This window comes from Hyperolius riggenbachi, chromosome 9 (assembly GCF_040937935.1).
Source record: "Hyperolius riggenbachi isolate aHypRig1 chromosome 9, aHypRig1.pri, whole genome shotgun sequence".
NCBI classification, from domain to species: domain Eukaryota; kingdom Metazoa; phylum Chordata; class Amphibia; order Anura; family Hyperoliidae; genus Hyperolius; species Hyperolius riggenbachi.
The window spans coordinates 125,517,110-125,537,461 of record NC_090654.1 but is presented as its reverse complement, the minus strand read 5'-3'; the positions used below and the strand labels follow the sequence as shown (position 1 = coordinate 125,537,461).

Below are 20,352 nucleotides of genomic sequence, written 5' to 3'. Positions count from 1 at the left end.
AGCCCGGGATCCGCTCAGTGTGCAGAGGCTGACCTCCGCTACTGCGCCTGCGCCGCTATCAATCAGGTCCACGTTGTCCACGCCTTCGCAGTGCGCTGCGGACGTGAGCGTGATTGACAGCGGAGCTCCACGCAGGCGCAGTAAGGACGACCTTGGGGTTGACCTCCGCCCCGTGCGGGGACCCCGGGCTGTCAGCTGCCAACGGAGCTGTCAGCGTGGGACAGACAGCTTCAAGGGGCTGGAGGAAGCCCCAGGTAATTAAATCAGCTATGTTTTAACTTGTCTGATGACTCCTTTAAGAGATTAGACGTGCATTTTTCTAAACAGATCTGCAAAACAGTTCTCATTTAAAACTAAAATTAACACCTGTAAAGCTTGGATGACTGGAAAAACATAACACCAGTAACTTACCTCCCCCTCCTTTTGGCTTTTCCACAATACTGCAACCAGTTTTCATTGTTCCACTTCCTGCAAAAAAATAAAATAAAAATAAATAAAATCGGTTATAAATTTAAAGAAAAAAAAAAAGTATAAGCACTGTGTACAGAAAGCTGATTACATAAAATGTCAACCCTGACTAGTGTCACCATCTCTGCCTATCCAAGTGTTGGCTTTAGGAAAATCATCTTGTACCTGCAGCAAAGTATACACCCCATAGTCATTACCCTAAACCAACATTCATCTTTCTGGGTAGGAGTCTGCCAGAGACAATGCAGTAGAGAGGAAGACGGATCAAGACTATCAAAAGGGCACCAGGTGGCCGAGCACATTTGGGCATCGCCATAGGCCATTATGAATTATGGCTATAGCGGAGCTCATTGAGTAATTTGGGCGCTGGCAAAAGAGAGCCTAAATTATGATAAAAACAGCGCAATTTGACCATCTAGTGTGTATGAATGAAGCCTTAGAAGCAAAGAAGTTTATAACAAAGCAGAAATATTGTTTTTGAAATGTTCAAGTATACGTGTGAAAACAAACAACCACACATGTACAGTATTTGTAATTTATTAGAGGTATCATATTTTAACAAATCAAACTTTGCTGCCAAAAGGCACCAACAGACCACAGCCAGTCCAATTCTCAGTAGTGGAACTAAATTGCATAGTATACTGTATATGCTATGCAAAATAGATGACAGCATTGGACTTTAAAAAGAACCTTAGGTCTAGGACCCATTAGCGCGCTTTCAGCAGCAAGTTATGCTTTTAAGGAATTGCCGGCGATTCCATAAGATATTTGCTACGGAAAGTGAAAGGCCATGATCTCGCAAGAGCAATTCCAATTTGCTAAAACTGCAATTACACTGCTGCTGCATTTTCAGAGCGATTTAGAGGCAACATCGCTCTAAGCATCTTGCAATTGCAGGTGGCTCTCAGTCCTTAAGGTGGCCATACATTAGCAATTTGGCTGTACAATCAACCATTCGATTAGATCATTTTATAGACTCTAGAGAATAGATTGTGTTCCAGAATTCCCAGTCGATGAAAAGTGGCCGATTTCATGTCAAATTGACCAGCTTAAGCAAGACACTGGTCAACTGCACAGGAAGCGGCTACTGTTCACAGGTCATTCGATCGACAATTTCTGCATTCAGAGTATGGAGGTACATCGTTCAGATCGAATGTGAAAGTGAATCGCATAGGATATCACTTGTAGAGTGTGAGTCACTAGTTGATCGGCTTTTAATTATACTATAGGTATTAAGTCGATACCTTAAAGTCGACTGCTTTGTCAATTGAATCAGAATCGCTAGATGTATGGCTAGCTTAAGGGCTTTTACCCGAGACAATACTACCAACTGATGAACTATCAACAATTGGATTGTACATTAATCAGGAGTTTGCTGACTGGTCAGGAAGACTGATAGGTTTTTCTCTACTTAAACAATTGGATGCAGTGCTATTTATATATATTTAAAGAGACCAAGCAATAGAGCTGAAACAAGATAGGAGCAATTGCTGGACCATAGCTTTAATATGTAGCTAGAGTTTGGTCTGTTGATGGATTCCATTACACTTGTCAGTCAAAACGAATAGTCAGCTGTACAACTGACATGCATTTGTATAGTTTGGCTCAGCAATGCTGCCCGAGGGATCGGGTCCCTATTCGACAGGCAACAGTCAGCCCATGTGTATGGATCTTAAAGGACAACTGAAGTGAGAGGTACAGTATATGGAGGCTGCCATATTTATTTCCCTTTAAATACCAGTTGCTTGGCAGCCCTGCTAATCCATTTGACTGCAGTAGTGTCTGAATTACACCAGAAGCAAGTATGCAGCTAACCTTGTCAGATCAGACAATTATGTCAGAAACGCCTGATCTGCTACATGCTTGTTCAGGGGCTGTGGCTAAAAGTATTAAGCCTTATCTACACGGTACAATTTTCCATCAGATAGACGGATCTATCTAAAGCCTCATCTACACGCGTAGATGAGGCTCAGATGTTACTTATCAATATCAATAGATCCGCTGATGCGGCTCGATTGATAAGATCCGACAGGTCGGATCTTACCACTGCCGATTCCCTGCTCATTCCCCGCGAGGGGACAATGGCAGGGAATAGAGCGGAAGATAAGTGGCGCCGGCACGGAATCGAATCAGACGGACGCGGTGGGTACGCACGGTGATGCGGAAGAGGCAATCCAGCGGCTAATCGAGCCGCCGGATTGAAGCCTCATCTACGCGTGTAGATGAGGCTTAATAGATCAATAAGAAATTGCTTCATGCGTAGACGTCCAAATTGTTTCAGATCAATTTTGAAACAGATTTTGCTTTGATAAGTACCCAAGAATCTATTGCAAAATCGAACACATTTTTTTGGAGCACAATTCTCAAACAACTTTTGTTGTAAAACAAATTGAACCACCCAAAAAGTTGCTTACTATTCACACAACTGATAAGGACGTCAATCCAACTGTTGAGGCGCATACACACTCCGGATTTTTTTTAAAGTACGGGTCGTCAGACCCGCCCGTGGGGGCACTCGTTCTGACGAGTTTGCATGAGAGTACAGGCTGCCATCAGACTGATAAGGCTGGTTTCGACCGATCCGCTCGGCGGGCGCTGACAACCCGTAGTCTGGCATGTGTATGCGTCCTTGGATTGACGTCTTATCAGTTACGTGAATAGCAAGCAGCTTTTTTGTTTGTGCAACTTGTTTCACAACAAGTTGTTTGATAATTGTGCTGCATAAAAGACCGCTGTTGAGCGTGTGTATGGGGCTTCAGAGGCAGAGTATCAGCAGGATAGCCAGGCAACTGGTATTACAACTGGTAATCCTTGCATGCTATAATGTCTCCCCAAAGCAAGCAGTTTGTCACTCATGCCAGGAACATTGATCTTCTGTCTAAAGGCCCATACACGTCTGATTTTTTTTTTTTTTTTTTTTTTTAAACGATGGGTTGTTTGGACGTCCCATCGTCAAATCAGGCGTGCGTCATTCAGGTGATAAGACTAGTCTTGAGTGATCCGCCTGACCAGTCGTCAGTGTGTATGGGCCTTAAAGCTACATTCAGATATCATGAAAACCCAACAGCTCATTCACTCCGGACACTGAAACCATTACTACCACTGAAATGGGTGCTTTGACAGCCCTGCTTAGAAAACAGCATTTTATAGTCAAACTTTTCAGCCTATTTTAAAACTGCATGAAAAAAAAAAAAATTGTTCACAGCCAACAGAACAAAAGTAAAACCAACAGAATTAGACAGGACAAGCCTGACAAAATGTGCAAGTTCGGAGCTCAAACCCCATCCACACAGGTGAGAGATGTTTGAGTGATCTGTGGGTGACCCCTTTGTCTCACAAACAAAAAGGAAACTGCTTACATACTTCCTTCCTTGCGGTCATAGCTGCAAAAAGCATTTTACCGTCCACACACATCCCACTGCTTGTGGTGACAAACACAGGTTTACTAATCAAGCAGTCTCACTAATCTCACAGCTGGAACAATTCTGTTTTCTTTTACATAATGCCACTCACGTGGACTAAAGAAAACCTAAGAGGACAAATGGCCAGGGTAAAATATAAATCATACAGCTACCTCAAAGCTTTCAAATGGATATGAACTCTTGCACAGAACAGAAGTAAAACAGAAAATGCACTGTATTCAGAGAGTTTAGCCTGTCTAATTCCCCCTCATGTGTCTAATCACTAGTTGTAATTTGATCCTCCTGTGTCACATGACTGCCTATGGCAGATGCACCCATTTGAAAGCACAGGCTGTAAATAAGTCTGCTTCCATGAATCCGGAAGTAGAAATTGCAAATTTTGGAATTTGTATGAGCTGTAACAAATACGTTTTATGGTTTAAAGGTTATTATGCTGTTTAGTATCTTTTAGAGCAGAGATGAGTTCAGGTCCACTTTAAGTGCTCTGGCAACTAGCTGAAACTAGATTTCTGCCTGAAAAAAACAACAAAAAAAACGAGTCCGGTTGGGAATTCTTCAAATGAGAATGTACGTCTACCGGCATCTCAAACATTGGGGGCTTCTGCTGCACGTGTCGGTTATCCCCTGCACGTCCTTCCATTTCCACTCTATATAAATCAAGTGGACTCCTCAGCAGTGACCAGTGCTGAACTGTCACCTATAGGGATAATGAACAATCCCTTCGGCAGCATTTATCCTGCATGTGCAGACCACTTCAGCAAGTGTGACCAGTCTATTACCATTGAATTATCTGCCAACATATTTATAATTCTGTACAGTCAGCCCTGTGCTTCATCTACTATAGTTGTAAAGAACTCAAATCAATGACCTCACTTTCCTCCACCAGTCTTCAAACGCTAATGCTGGGTACACATGATCAGATTTCCCGCTCGACAGATTATTGATCGAGCAGGAAATAGCATTGTGTGTACCCAGGATCAGTCTGCTGAATTGACAGGGAAGAGTGTAGCATAAGGATTATATTATCTCTGGTCTAATGGGGCCCATACACAGAAATCAATTCTATCGATGCAGCCAATAGATTTGATCTGACTGCATGAAAAATCTAGGTCGATCTGCTGCTGGCAGCAGATCGATGGCCCATAGAGTTGCATTGGATCTAATGGTCCAATAATGCATTTAGATCGATTTCCAATAGAGTTCATTTTTAAATCACAGGTCACTAGGAGGCCTGTGATAGCACCCATCTAGCTAACCTTTACTGAGTGTGCCTAAGCATAACTATACTGGGGGCACCTCTAAGTTTTTCATTTTGACCCTTTGTCTATTTGAGTTTGACACCCCTGGTCTAGTTAGGCGAAAAATTGACTGGTGACGACAGCGGGGAATGGCGGATCGTAGAGGTCGGCGCAGGCACATAAGCTGAAGGAGGCAAGTAGAAGCCCCATGTAAGTGTCCGTTTTTTTCAAAATCCCCACAGAACCCCTTTAATTGACCAACTATGGTCATATCAATCAAAAGGGCAATTGGGCAAACTTTGTCAAGCCAGCGGTGGGAGCATTTTAGGTAGGGATTTATGGCCACATGGAACTGTCATCCATGGAGTGGTAACACTCCAGCAATTAGATCAATTCTCAGATTTCCACTGATTTGGTAATCAACAAAGGGGTCTATTCTCAATCACACACACGCGGTGAGATTTTTTACCGCTATATATTACTGCCAGTGATAATTTCCACATTCACTAAAAAAGGTTTTGCATGTTTCCCGCATGCGGGAACAATGCGTAAAAATTGGGAAACATGCGTAATTACATAGTAAGCATGCGGAAACCATGCGCAAAAAAGTTGCATAAAAAAAAAAATTAAAGTCCACCAAACACAGTACTCAAGGCTCCAGACTCCATTTAAGTCAATGGGAAGCTAAATATATCACCAAGTACTAGTAGGTGATAAAAATTCGGTCGTTAAGTCAGAAATAAGGCACCTCTTTTGTGAATTTCGTTTTTTTTGCGGAAACGAATGACTTTTGCGGACTTACTGCATTTTTTATGCATGCGGGTAATGCGTAAAATTTTACGCATGCGGTAAATATTCATGCGTAAACATTTGTAAATGTCAAGATGGGTTTTTTACAGTCGGAATTTACCCCAAGTGCATTTCCGCATGCTGTAAATCATTGAGAATAGAGCCCAAAGTAGAAAAGTGGTAGAATCTATCCATGCTATTCAAATGATTTTTTTATTACTATTCTGAGCAGTTATTGACTAGTGTATGGCTGGCATTAAAATGTGAGGCATGGATCTCAGTTATCTGAAACTGGAGTTCTTTTTCCATTTACAAACTGGATACAGGACAAAAAGGTTCCTGAACTACACTTGAAGAAATGACCAATTGCTAACTGATACAGTATGTGAACTGTGAAACGTCAGTTTTATTCTGCTGAAAGTAGGACTTTTAAATAATGAAAAAAGGAGGAAGCAGAGTTAAGCCTGTGAAGGATGAACTTCCTACTTTATGACCTCTGCTTTAGGACTACTGCTCAAACATTAAGAATAGAGCAAGTTACCACTAGTGCTGTCATCTGTCTCTAATGCTGGGTACACACTATGCGTTTTTTTTTGGTCGATTTTCCTTCTGATCAATTTCCGATTCAATTCAGTTATCCTTTCTTATCCATTTTTATTCACTTCTATGAGAAATCGATCAGGAAAAAAAAAAACGATAGAAAATAAGATCGGACATGTCGGATATGATCTATTGAACCATCCATCTAACACAAAATTGTATGGTGTGTACCTAGCATAAGGGCCTGGCCCCAACGCAGTTGTGTTCACTTCTCAGCAGGGCTATGGAGTCGGAGTCGTGGAGTCGGAGTAATTTTGGGTGCCTGGAGTCGGGAAAAAATGCACCGACTCCTAATGAATTTAAACTGTAATTAAAATAGAACATATGATACAATGTTCTATTTCTCAGATAATAGTCATCAATAATTTATACATACAGTAATAGCTGTGCTTAGTCCACAAAAATGAAATAAACCAATCAAAATTAGTTACTTGTGCTGCTTCAATAAAGCAGTCCCCGTATTTTTAAAGTCAGATACACATATCTGATTGTGACTGTACAGTACATATGATGTGTACACAGGAATCTCATATATACTAAATAACATCTATGCTGTAAGAATAAAGCCTGATGTGTAGCCGTGTCTCTAATAGAGATTAGGGCTGTCGCGATATACCGGTATCGCGATATATCGCGGTTTCAATGTGCATGGTTATTATACCATGCACATTGTCAAAATACCGTTTTTTTCCGCTTCCGCCGCCCGTCACCACTCAGCGAGTCGGCTCTCAGACGCCGGATATGACGCGCGTCCAGTGAGGACGCAGCTGCTGGAACGCACAGACTGCCTCCCAGGCTCCCACCAGCGGCACCCTATGCAGAGCACTTCTCCTGAGTCCTGGGCTGGCGTCAATGACGCTCGTTCCCGCCAAGCGTCTTTGCACTCTAAGTGAATGAAGCACTTAGGACTGAGGACTTGGCTGCTGACAAGTGAGTATTTGTCCCCTGACTCCCCTCTCCCTCCCTCTGGCTCTCCACCTAATTCTAGTTACACGTCTCCCTATGCTGCGGCCACCTACCACTGGCTACACCTATCCCTGGCTGCCTATGCTGCGCCACCTACCACTGGCTACACCTATCCCTGGATACCTATGCTGCGGCCACCTACCACAGGCTACACCTATCCCTGGCTACCTACTACGCTGCGGCCACCTACCACTGGCTACACCTATCCCTGGCTACCTATGCTGCGGCCAGCTACCACTGGCTACACCTATCACTGGCGGCACATTATTTAATGTAAGGGATTGGGGCCCAGGTCCAAATAATTGTTTAATATTGTATACCATAATACCATCATACCGTGGTATTTTTTTACGGTTATCATACCGTGGAGTTTCATACCGTTGCAACCCTAATTATAGAGATTGTCAATGAGATGGAAATAATCCTGCGTTGATGCAGATTTATGCAAATGTACGCACTCCCTTTGCTCATGAAATCAAATAATTTGATATGTTGTTAAAATTTGGTTTGGTGACTACGAATTAAATGGTACCTGAGAAGGATGAAAAGAAAAGTTTTATACATACCTGGGGCTTTTTCCAGCCCCCTTCAGGCTAATCAGTCCCTTGCTGTCCACCTCCATCACCTGGATCTTCTGCTGAGAGTCTTGGTAATTCAGCCAGTCAGCGCAGTCCGGCTGCATGCCGCTTCCACAGCCAGGAGCGTTCTGCACCTGCGCAATAGTGCTGCACAGGTGTAGTACGCTCCCGGCGGCTGAGTGTGCATGCGCACTATGCCACACTGGCTCAAGTACCTGGACTCCTAGCAGAAGATCCAGGTGGTGGAAGAGGACAGCGAGGGACTGATTAGCCTGAAGGGGGCTGGAGGAAGCCCCATGTATGTATAAAAAAAAAAAAAAAAAAAAAAAAAAAAAAAAAAAAAAAACTTTAATTTCATCAGTCTCAGGTTTACTTTGTTACACAGTAGTACTATACCTCTACATATGCACTCTCCACAGAGCTGCAGGGAATCCACTGAGAATGTTGTAAACATTGAACACAGAGGTGTTGTCTATCACCCATAAACCTGGTTCAGATTGTGCATGAAGAATGCGTAATAGAGGAAGATTCTCCTTATTCCCCTGCAGAGTACCTGCACATCACTCTTACATGTACCCACAGTTACATTGCCTAGGGCCTGATAGATGTTCTTTGTTCCGGCCTGTACCTTTTACAAGTAGTCTAATCCAGGGCCACTTCCCTATGGAGTTCCACAGGGTTCTGTACTATTACCATTACTCTTTGCAGTCTACATGCTCCCACTGGGCAAAATAATCCAGAACTATGGTCTAGGATACCATTGTTATGCAGATGACACACAACTGTATCTGTCCTTCAAGCCTGGCACCCAAGACCCATCAGCATCCATAAATGAGTGTCTAGTGGATTTACAAAATTGGATGAACACCAGCAGGCTGAGGCTGAACTCTGACAAAACAGAGGTGTTGGTGGTAGGTGGTCCACACATGATGGATAAAGTTCAAAACGCTCACCACCTCAAACTAGCAATTGGGGGAGATACTGTACAGTATAAAGACTGTGCGAAACCTTGGGGTGATCCTGGATGGAAATCTAACACCAGATATCAGCTGTCAAGCCTTCCTTCTTCCATCTAAGAAATATAGCGAAAATCAAACACCTTATCCCAGATGAAGACCTACCTGCCCTGGTTCATGCATTTGTATCCTCCCACCTAGACTACTGGAACGCCCTGTTCATCGGATCTACAGAAAAGGTTCTGCGCCCCTTACAGCTAGTACAGAATGCTGCAGCCAGACTCTTAGCCAATGCCCCCCGCAGCTCACACATCACCCCAGCACTGCAAACTCTTCACTGGTTGCCAGTAAAATGGAGAATCAATTTTAAGATCTGCCTGCTGACATTCAAGGCTCTACACCACATGGGACCCAAATACATAGCGGATCTATTGGAACTTTATGCCCCTCCACGCACCCTCCGCTCTGCCAACAAGATGAAGCTGATTATTCACAGGATACACTTAACATTTGGTGCTTGGGCCTTTTCCTACGCAGCCCCCACTCTATGGAACTCACTTCCACAATCAGTACGAGCAGCTCACTCTCTGGACAGCTTTAAAAAAAAAAAAAAAACTCACCTCTTTTCCTGAGCCTTTGAGACTGCATAATGCAGGGTCACAGCGCTTTGAGTCCCCAGGGAGAAAAGCGCTATATAAAGATTATAGTTACTCTTACAAAGAACTAGTTTTAGTCTATGACTAAAGGGAATAAATATCCTTAATCCTCCATATCCTCACTTCAGTTGTCTTTTAAAATTCCTAAGTGTTGGCAGTTAAGAGACGAATTTCATGTTACATACTTTTAATCAACAAGATTGTAATATGCAAATTAGAGGAGTCGGAGGAATCCTAAAAACTGAGGAGTCCGAGTCTGTGGATTTTTGTACTGACTCCACAGCCCTGCTTCTCAGCATCTGTTAACATTGATGTGTAACTGAGAAGCGGACACAACAAGTCTTTATACGGTGTGGCATCTCCTCCAATTGCTAGTTTGAAGTGGGGAGAGTTTTGGACTTTCTCCATCATGTGTGGCCCACCTACCACCAACACCTGTTTTGTCAGAGTTCAGCCTCAACCAGCTGGCGTTCATCCAATTTTGTAATTGCACTACACAGGCATTGATAGATACTGATGGGTCCTGAGTGCCAGGCTTGAAGGACAGCTACAGTTGTGTGTCATCTGCATAACAGTGGTATCCTAGGCCATAGTGCTGGACCATTTTGCCCACTGGGAGCATATAGACTGCAAAGAGTAATGGAGATAGCACAGAACTCTGTTGAACTCCATAGGCAAGTGGCACTGGATTAGAGTAGTGTGAGCCAAGATATACTTGCTGTGTCCTGCCAGATAAGGGCTGAAACCAGCTTCAGCCACAGTAATTCTTCAATCTCTGGATTAGCATTTTATGATCCACAGTATTAAAAGCTGCAGACAAGTCAAGAAGAATCAGAATTGAGAACTTGCCCTTGTCTCTTGCTTTAAGTAGATCATTCATTACTCTGACTAGTGCGGTTTCAGTTCTGTGCCTTTTCCTGAATCCTGACTGAAAGGTATAAAAAAAGGTTAATCTGTAAGCCTGGCTTCTAGCTGGTTGTCAACGGTTCTCGATAACTTGATAAGAATGGAAAGTTTGCCACTGGCCTGTAGTTAGTCACAGAGTCCGGAACCAGTGATGGTTTCTTCAAGAGGGGTTTTGTGATTGCTTTCTTTAGTTCTTCCGGGAACAGCCCACTTTGCAAGGAGCACAGAGTTATTTTGTGAATTGCTGGTCTGATCAGCTCTGGGCACTGCATTAAGGATCCAGGTCGCAGGTAGTGGGGTGGAGACTTTGGATGATAACACCAAAATCTTTTTCACTCAGCGTGTCAAAGACTTGCCATGGTTGTACAGTAGTAGGCATATGCAAAGTCCAGTGGTTCATTGATGTTGGTGTAATGCTGGCACGGATGGTGGACACCTTGTTAATGAAGAAGGCAGATAATTCTTCACACCTTTCCCTGGAGAATGTGGTTGGGGGTTTTAGGCAAGAAGGATTGCAGAGTGATTTCACTATGTGAAAGAGTTGAGCAGCTCTGTTGGCTGTAGATATTTAGTGCGAGATGAAGTCTGATTTTTTTCTTGGTTATTGCTTCTTGGTAATGCTTGAGGTGCTGGGCTAGACTAGATTTGTGCTCCTCAGACCCTGATTAATGCCACTGTCTTTCTAGTCTGCGCCTTTTTTTTTTTTTTTTGATCCATGATGGTTTTGTCAAAACCAATTAACTTTCTGTTTTTGGTTGCTGATTTGACGTGCCAAGAGGCGATATTGTCAAAGGTTTCATAAATCATGTTGTACTGGGTTACTAGGGTGTTGGGGTCTATTGGGCAATGGAGCAAATTGTAAAATCCAGGTTGGCAGTTATCCTCTCCGGTGTTAATTTATTCAGTATTATTTGATGATCTGACCATACCACTGGTGTTACCGTCGTTACTAATGCCCATCCCTAAATGGAACAGTAAGTCTAGGGTATGTCCTCCTCTGTGGGTAGCAGATTTTACAACTTGTGTGAAGCCTAGTCCACCCATGAGGTTTATTAGTTCATTTGCATCTTGTGATTGAATGTCATCAGCCCAGATATTGAAGTCACAAAGGATAATCCATCTCAGATAAGACAGTGTCAATGTGGCCAGTAGTTCTGAGAATTCCTGTAGGAATGGGTGAGCATCTCCGGGGGGCCGGTAAACCAGTAAAATTTTGATGTCTTTACCAGCTGAGATCTGAATGCCTATACATTAAAAAGACTTTGTTGGGCCAGCATTCAGGGCTCTGAGCTGTAGGGTTGTTTTACCACAAATTGCTACACCCCCTCCTCTGCAGTCTCGTCTTCCCTCACTTAGGACTGAGTAATTGTTTGGGATGGTTGCTTCCAGTGTGGGGCCCGCATTAGCATCAATCCAAGTTTCGGTGATACATTGGAGAGAAAGGAGAAAAAACAAAATTTGCATGCTGATTAAGGTCCGCAATAATGGCTATCTTATTGTTCACAGAACGGGCATTGCAGAGCGATGCTATGAATGAATGTGGCTTAGCAGAAATGTTTAATGATTCTGTTATCGCAGCTATTAAAAGCAGCAGCTTTGAAAGATCATCTGAAGAGAGCCCAACAACTCTTCCAATGAGGTTACAGACCATGTGATCTAAAAATTATCCATTCCTACGTTCAAATTTTTGGGCACAAAGATTATTGCCAAATTTGGTTTGAATTGAGTAGATTCCAATACCAAGTCAAACTTTTATAGAAACCATTAGAGATCCAGTATGTTCTTAAAAAGAGAACCTGAGGTGTGTTTCTGTTTAAAAATGCAATCAGGAATAAAAGGGAACAAATTGGATTCCAGGAATCAGTTTTTTTAATACAAAACGCCAAAAGTAAAAAAAAAAAAAAAAAAAAAAAAAAAAAAATTAGTAGCTAGCTTCAGTCATTTAATAAGCAGAAAGAGACTTATAAGGACAACTGACCTGAGGGGAATACGGAGGCGGACATATTTCATTTTAAACAGCAGTTGCCTGCCAGCCTGCTGATCTTTCATGCATCAGTAGTGTCTGAATCACACACACACCTGAAACAAGCATGTAGTACATACAGCCAAACTTAAGTCAAGCTTCTGATCTGCATGCTTGTTCAGGATCTATGACTAAAAATATTACAGGCAAAGAATCAGCCAATATCAAAACCAGGGCTGTGGAGTCGATACAAAAATTATCCGACATCCGGTTTATGAAACCACCAACTCCAGGTACCCAAAATTGCTCCAACTCCACAGCCCTAATCAGAACAGCAGAATTTCAAAAAAAAATAAATTAATAAACAAACATTGTGCAGAAAATTTTGATGAGACTGCCAAGATCAAACAGCCAGTCTCTATAAATCTGAAATTGCAAATCTACTGCTGGGAACACACGTTTTGTTTTTGTGGTAGAAAAAAAGGGAGCGGAAGATAAGAGAACAGAGCAGAGAATCGAATGGTAAATCTATCGCGCGGAGAATCTACCTGCAAAAACGTATTGTGTTCCCACCATAAGATCTACGGTTTTATAGAGACTTGATCAAGCCTTCACAGTTAACATACAAACATGTTGCAAGCATCTGGCTATGGAGGTGGACAGCATGTTTATCATCACCTGTTGTCTAGACACGTGACAACTGTATCTACCCAGCACAAAGGCACAGAACATTGAAATGTTACTCGAGAGCAAAAATCATGAACTAGGTTAATATTTAGCATTACTTTCCAGGTACAAGCCATTACCCCAGTGAATGGAAGTGTTAAATACAGCACACAGGAGACATTGATAACTGCAAAAGAAAAAAAATATCCAAGGATAAAGCACGCAGAGATAAGAAAATAAACTACATATATGGCTCACTGGCTCCTAACTTTTCCCATTTATTGCGATGCAAACACTAGTAATGTTAAACAGCTGTCAATGTAAAATGTTATCTGAGGCATGCAACAACGAACAGAAGAACCATAAAAAAAAAACAAAAAAAAAAACAGTAAAGCTAAACACGAAACTCTCATAGGAGGAAATTGACAGCTGAAACAAAACAAAAACACATGCCCTAACAAGCACCACGGTGCATAAGCTGCCTCTCCTTACTGGCAGTTACTCACAAACCGGCTAGCTGAGAAAGCATCATATCCTGAGACACCTTGCATTACAAAAATACTAAATACAAACTTGGCAGGGGTCACACTTGTCTTTCAGTTTTCTGAAAACTGTAGAAACTGAAAGACAAGTGTGACCTCTACCTTACTGCAGCTAATGTAATTTATAGAGAAAACTGACAAATTGTGCAAGATGTCAGTTTTTTTTCTGCATGCGAAATCTGCATTAAAGTGTGACCTTGCTTATTGATTAACATGAGTTCTCAGTTGGAGTCAGTTTTTCTGTGCAGAAAACGCGTACGAAAGCCGGTAAGTGTGACCCCTGCCTGAACTTATTAACGGGGTTACTGCCTGTTCTATTCTGTAAACAAACCACTAGGCCAAATTCAAGATACCTGTAGAGTACTGTCTCCTGCCTCTACAAATCAACCACTGAAAAGAAAAAAAACAAAAAACAAAGTGGAATCGTAAAGTTTTGTATAAGCTATGAATGCAGCATTTTACAAAATCCTAAAGTGGACCCGGACTCTTGCACAAGACAGAAGGAAAACAGAAGGAAATGCACCCTTTGTGAATTTAGGGTTTAGCCTGTTTAATTCCCCCTAATTTGTGTCTAATCACAAGTTGTAATTTGATTTCTCCCGTGTCACATGACTGCCATGACATAAGATAATTTGAAAGCACAGGATGTTAATATGCTTACATAATTCAGGAAGTAGAAACACTGCCGATTTATTGCAGGATTTCTATCAGCTGTGACAAATGTTTTCTCTTTAAAGGTTATTGTGCTGTTGCGTATCTTTTAGCACAAAGACGACATTCTGAATCAGGTCCGGTTTAAGTCAAATCATCCCTTTAAATCATGCAAATTCCAGAACATGGGTCCTCCATTTACACACCTAGAGCTCTCCACTAACTTGGAGAAAGAACAGCATAGATGAACTATTGGTTGGAAATGTTTTTTGTGACAGTACCACCTTTCATAAATCATAAGAAGCCACAGTAGCCATTCTTCTGGGTGACCAGCAAATAACCCCAGGGTCAAAAAGCTCTCAAGAGCACAAGTACATGTGTGTTTATGTGCAGCTTGTAAAGGTGAACAAAGACCAATGATGCTAATTGCACTGTAAATGGGGAAAATAAAAACAAGGGCCACAGAACAAAGAAAACAATGCTGACATATTGGTATAGTTCCCCCTAAAAACAGCCCAGTGATATATTAATTGTATTTATAAAGCACTGACATTTTACTGTACACAGCGCTGGACAATACATACAATGGTAGAAAGAATACAGAATGTAACAAGGTTATAGAACATAGTGCAAAGTTATACAAGGTAAAGAGGGTACAAAATACACGATCTTGCAATTTTGGGCTGGTTAGGTAGGTCCAGTAATTCAAGTAAAAGGCAGTCATAGGAAAGCGCCACAATGACAGGGGCACACAATCATGTAGAATGCAATAGGGAAGAAAGGACCCTGCTAAAGGCTTACAATCTAAGGGGAGGGAAGATGGACACTAGGTTGGGCTATAGAATAAGTACTCCACTGAGAGTTACTGTGTGGTAGGTAGGCCATCTTGAAGATGTGGATTTTGAGGGCTTGCTTGAATGTGTTGAAGAAGAAGGCAAGTCTTATGGGCAGTGGAAGGGAGTTCCACAGGGAGGGAGCGGCTCTTCAGAAATACTGCAGACGTACAAGGGAGCGGAAAATGTTCCGGGCAGTTAGGCAAAGGTTGCTGGAGGACCGGAGGGGTGACAAACACTTATATAGCGCTTTTCTCCTGGTGGACTCAAAGCCCCAGAGCTGCAGCCACTAGGACGCGCTCTATAGGCAGTAGCAGTGTTAGGGAGACTTGCCTAAAGTCTCCTGCTGAATAGGTGCTGGCTTACTGAACAGGCAGAGCAGTTTCAAACCCAGGTCTCCTGTGTCAGAGGCAGAGCCCTTAACCATTACACTATCCAGTCAGGTAGGTAGGGCACAAGTTTTGTGCTCAGATTTACAGGCCAGGCACAAAATCTTAAAAAACTTTTATCCTGAATCGGATAGGGAGCCGGTGCAAGGATTTACAGAGAGTGGGTGTGTGCATTTGAAGCGGTGAGAAGAATGGAGTCTGGCAGCCGCGTTCATAGCTGATTGAAGGAGGGCAATGCGGTTCCAGGGGAGGACAGACAGAAGGGAGTTGCACAAATCAAGGCGGGAGATAAGAGCATGGATGAGCAGCTTAGTAGTGTCATGAAGTGGAGGATCTTGGTAATATTGCAGAGGTGGAAATTGCAGGTTCTGGCAATGTTTTGGATGTGGGGGAAGATGAAAGGGCAGAGTCCAGAGTAACATCCAGGCAACAGGCCTGGGTGGTAGGGTGAATGGTCGGGTTATCGATTGTAAGGTGAAAAACTGGGAGGGGTGTAGCAGCGTGGGGTGGAAAGATCAGGAACTCAGTTTTGTCTAGCTTAAGTCTCAGGAACCTAGCTGTCATCCAGGAAGAAATAGTTTAAAGGTATGAGGAGACCTGGTCCGTGGTGGTACAAGAGAGATCAGGGGTATGAAGGTAGAAGGGGGTCCAGAACAAAGCTGATTAACCATCAAGATGCAGAAGACACACCTCCCAGAATACCAGAGCATTGTATACAAATACTACCAGGGCTGTTGAGTTGGAGCAATTTTGGGTACCCGGAGTCAGTCAGCGATTTCATAAATTGAGGAGTCGGATGATTTTTGTACAAAATCTACAACCCTGACAAGTATTAGACTAATGAGTCTGAGTCGAGGAGTCGGAATCATTTTGGGTACCCGGAGTCAGAGGTTTCAAAAACTGAGGAGTCGGAAGATTTTTGTACCGACTCCACAGCCCCGATTACTACATCTAATGGATACAACTTCTCCAGCTATACATGTCTGCAACTAGAACAATCACAATAAACTAATCACTGCTTTAACAGCTTCGTTATTTAACTTATAGAAAACCAGACAATGCTGCTAACCATAAACGACAATGCAAGCTGCACTACATAATACATTGAGACTTGACTTGAGAGTAAAACATATTGGAGATAAAGAAAAGACAGAAATGGACTAATTCATTATAAGACTAATGATAGACAAATACTAGGAGGTGAATCCATATTCTTTTACCAGCTGAACATATGACAGCACACCACACAGCTTACATAAATATTGCAGCTCAAATGCTAGTTATGAACGCTAGGTTCAAGTGTGGATCCAATGGGATATGCAAAGGAGACTAGATTTGAGATAAGCCAGGATGAAGATCTATGCATCATACTTGAAAGTTAAAAATTAATACTCGATCTTAGATCCGACTGTAAACCAGTCCCCACAAGTAGCATTCTTCTTAGGAATGAGGAGATTGTTAGAACCCAAATTGGATGAAAAATTACTGGGTGTGTAAAATGCAGAATAGAAATGGTCACTATGGTACACCCAGCATGGAACGAACAGGTTTTATGTTCACTGAATTTAAATGAAATCCTGTCATCAATTACATTTAGTTAACACAAAACTGGTTAGTAAAATGCTAATGAAAAAACAGACGAACTGACAATGTGTGGGCCACTTTGGACAGCTCTCATCTGGAAGCTATACGTATAATTGTATTCCTTTTAAACACAACATATGCACCCCTCAACATTATGTGAAATAATCAAAATATGGACAACATATAATCCCCTACTACAATCCTTTACTTAAACATACACGAGCTGAATAGCAAGGGACCTAGGCTTTAATCACGGAACCTGGGATTTAATTCGGAGTACATCCTATGTGACAGGAAGCTGAAAAAATGAAAAATATTGACAATGCCACCACATACTGGATAGGCACAGAACAAAGTCACAAGGTAAAGATGAAGGCTCACAGAAGAGATCCAGAGAATCAGACTAAACTCAGCCTTGCAATACTAGAGCCCCAGGTTCGAATCTTAGCCAGGACATTTTCTGTTTGGGGGTTTACTCCCAGCATTCTTTTTTCCCTCAATACGCCAAAACCATACTGAAATAGTAAATCCCCAAAACAAGCTTAAATTTTGCTAGCAATCTAGAAAAACGGATTGTGAGCACCTTTCAAACAGTTAAAACTAATATAAGCACTGCTGAAAATGTCAGCACTATAAGAAAACAGTTACCATTAGGCGCTAAGCAAGTCGATCGTATTTAATTCATGTGACATTACCGATATTCTATTTATCTGCAATACTTGGAGCCCAAATTTACACACAGCGATTTTGAATAAACCCACTTCATGAGTGAAACAATTGTCCTAGGTGGGTTTTACCTTTCTCTGCAAAATAATGTAAAATCTCTAACTTTTGTTTACCTATGTTTCCCATTTAGCAAAATAATACACTGAATACAACATGGCTGAGACTGCTTCCTCCTCTGTTGATAGCTTCCCCTGCCTTTCCCTCAGACCTCCAATCTGCCACTGTGTAGCCAGGTTTAAATCATACGTATCTGATCAAAATCCCCACTCTGCCATCCATAGCTTACAAATTATGGCTGGTACACACCATGCAATTTCTCATCAGATCAACAGGTCTAATCAATATTCTCTGACAGGTCAGATCAGTTTTCCAATCACTTCTGCACAAAATAAATCATAAACCTTGACCTGTCAGGCTCAGAAATGCTCAATTTGACCCATCTTTCTGGCGGGATACTGCATGGTGTGTACAAGGCATTGAGTTTCTTCCACATAGTCAGGAAAAGGAAGGAGGAAAACAAAGGCCAGAGCCAGGAAAGCAAAGTGAGCAAGCAGTTAACCTTTGAGTTTCTGTATAACCATTACTAACAGAACCAGATTCAAAAATGTCCTACTGACTCCTGAAAAACTTAGTTTGTCACCTCTAGAGCGCACTAGCCAGACATTATTAGTTATCACACATAGCCGAGGTTAGCTTGAAGAGCAGACGGAGAGGCACAAGATATAGGATCCAGTAGAGGTTATAGACACATTAGCCTTTAATGACAAAGCCAATTGACATGAAGATGATAAGTTCCTTTTAAAACCCCAGGTGACTATGAAAAGTATGCGGAAGAACCGAGGCTGCATTCCCAGGCACACAACTCTAGTGCCAGCTGGGTCCGGTCCGAAGGAATGAGGCCTCCAGTGAAAAGGGTGGCCTGGCAGGTCTACAGCCTATGGTCCCAGTGCTTGGCGGAGTAAGGCTGGGAAGGGAAGTGTGAGAACCTACCAGTGGCAGCCGCTCGCTCACAGCTCCGCCGCTTCTTCGCCTCCTTCCTCAGCCGCCTCCAGTCTCCTCATACGAGCAAGCAGGAAGTACCAGCCGCCTTATTAATCCCACTTCCGGCTTACGTTTCCTCCCCTCCCTGCGCGGGCGGCTGCTACTGAGGACGTAACCAGGAGACGCAACGTCAACCAGGAACCCCTCCTAATTCGGACAGATACACCAGAAAAAAACAAAGTTTACGTCGCGACGCTTGTCTAACCACGCCTGTCAAGCGTCTTAAGGCACGCCCAATTTTCTCTCGGATCAGTCCTGCGTCATACAAAGATTCCCCGCCCCTCTTCACACCTCCTACAAGGGTTCGTGTAGGCGCGAGTGACTGAAATTCCCCTTAGAAGCGTGAGTCCACGCCCTCTTTACGCGTGCTGTAAAAAAAAAAAGGGACGTGACAGAAAAACGCGTGAGGTGAGAGGAGGAAGGACTTCTATTAGCGCCGCGGGGCGCCATTTTGAGTACTGGCGTATATGCTGAAAAGCCATAAATAATCATGTAATTCATGTGTTATTATAATAAAATAACGACGTCATATTTTTATGAGAAAAACGTAAACGTGTGTGGTGGTTTGGGTACCTGGAGGGAGAACGTTCTTCACTGTTTACCTTCATTACTGGGAAGGTTTGATGGAATTGTGGGGTGAAGAGAAGCATTCTTAATAAGGACATAATTCCGGATGGAAAACACAGTATCTTGCCAAACATTTTACATCAAAGTGTACCTGCCATTAATGGACTTTGCTTTACAAAATACTATATGTAATATATGAGGTACGTAATTATAGGGTGGCCACTTGCTAGGGTTGCCAGGTCGGCTGATGGAGAAGACCGGACAGGGGGTGGAGTTAGGGGCGGAGTCAGAAGCGCACTTTTATGTAGAGTGGGGCTAAGCAATGGGCTTTTTAAAAAATGTTTTTTACAGTATTTATATCGCACTGACATCTTCTGCAGCACATTACAGAGTACATAGCCATGTCACTAACTGTCCTCACCAGTACATGCACATAAGAGACCACTTTTCACCAGTAAATGCACATAATAAGAGACAGCTTTTCACCAGTAAATGCACATAAGAGACAGCTTTTCACCACTAAATGCACATAAGAGACATCTTTTCACCACTAAATGCACATAAGAGACATCTTTTCACCACTAAATGCACATAAGAGACATCTTTTCACCACTAAATGCACATAAGAGACAGCTTTTCACCAGTAAATGCACATAAGAGACAGCTTTTCACCAGTAAATGCACATAAGAGACAGCTTTTCACCAGTAAATGCACATAATAAGAGACAGCTTTTCACCAGTAACTGCACATAATGACAAACAGCCAGTTGTCCCCAGTATATGTAGCCAGGGATATATGTGCCCAGTATAT

At 42.5% G+C, this 20,352-nt stretch overlaps 1 protein-coding gene across 1 annotated transcript in view; it reads right to left on the bottom strand.

Moving 5' to 3' along the window:
• The window catches only part of LOC137532672 (ETS translocation variant 3-like), a 56,995-nt gene extending 37,753 nt beyond the window's left edge, over nucleotides 1-19,242 (bottom strand). Inside the window, exons 1-2 of the mRNA XM_068253469.1 lie at nucleotides 18,924-19,242; nucleotides 412-468 (exon numbers count right to left, since the gene is read on the bottom strand). Of these exons, the coding sequence (XP_068109570.1) occupies nucleotides 412-457 (46 nt within the window). The 5' untranslated portion in view covers nucleotides 458-468; nucleotides 18,924-19,242. The remainder of the gene's footprint in view (nucleotides 1-411; nucleotides 469-18,923) is intronic.
• Between the last annotated feature and the right edge of the window lie 1,110 nt (nucleotides 19,243-20,352).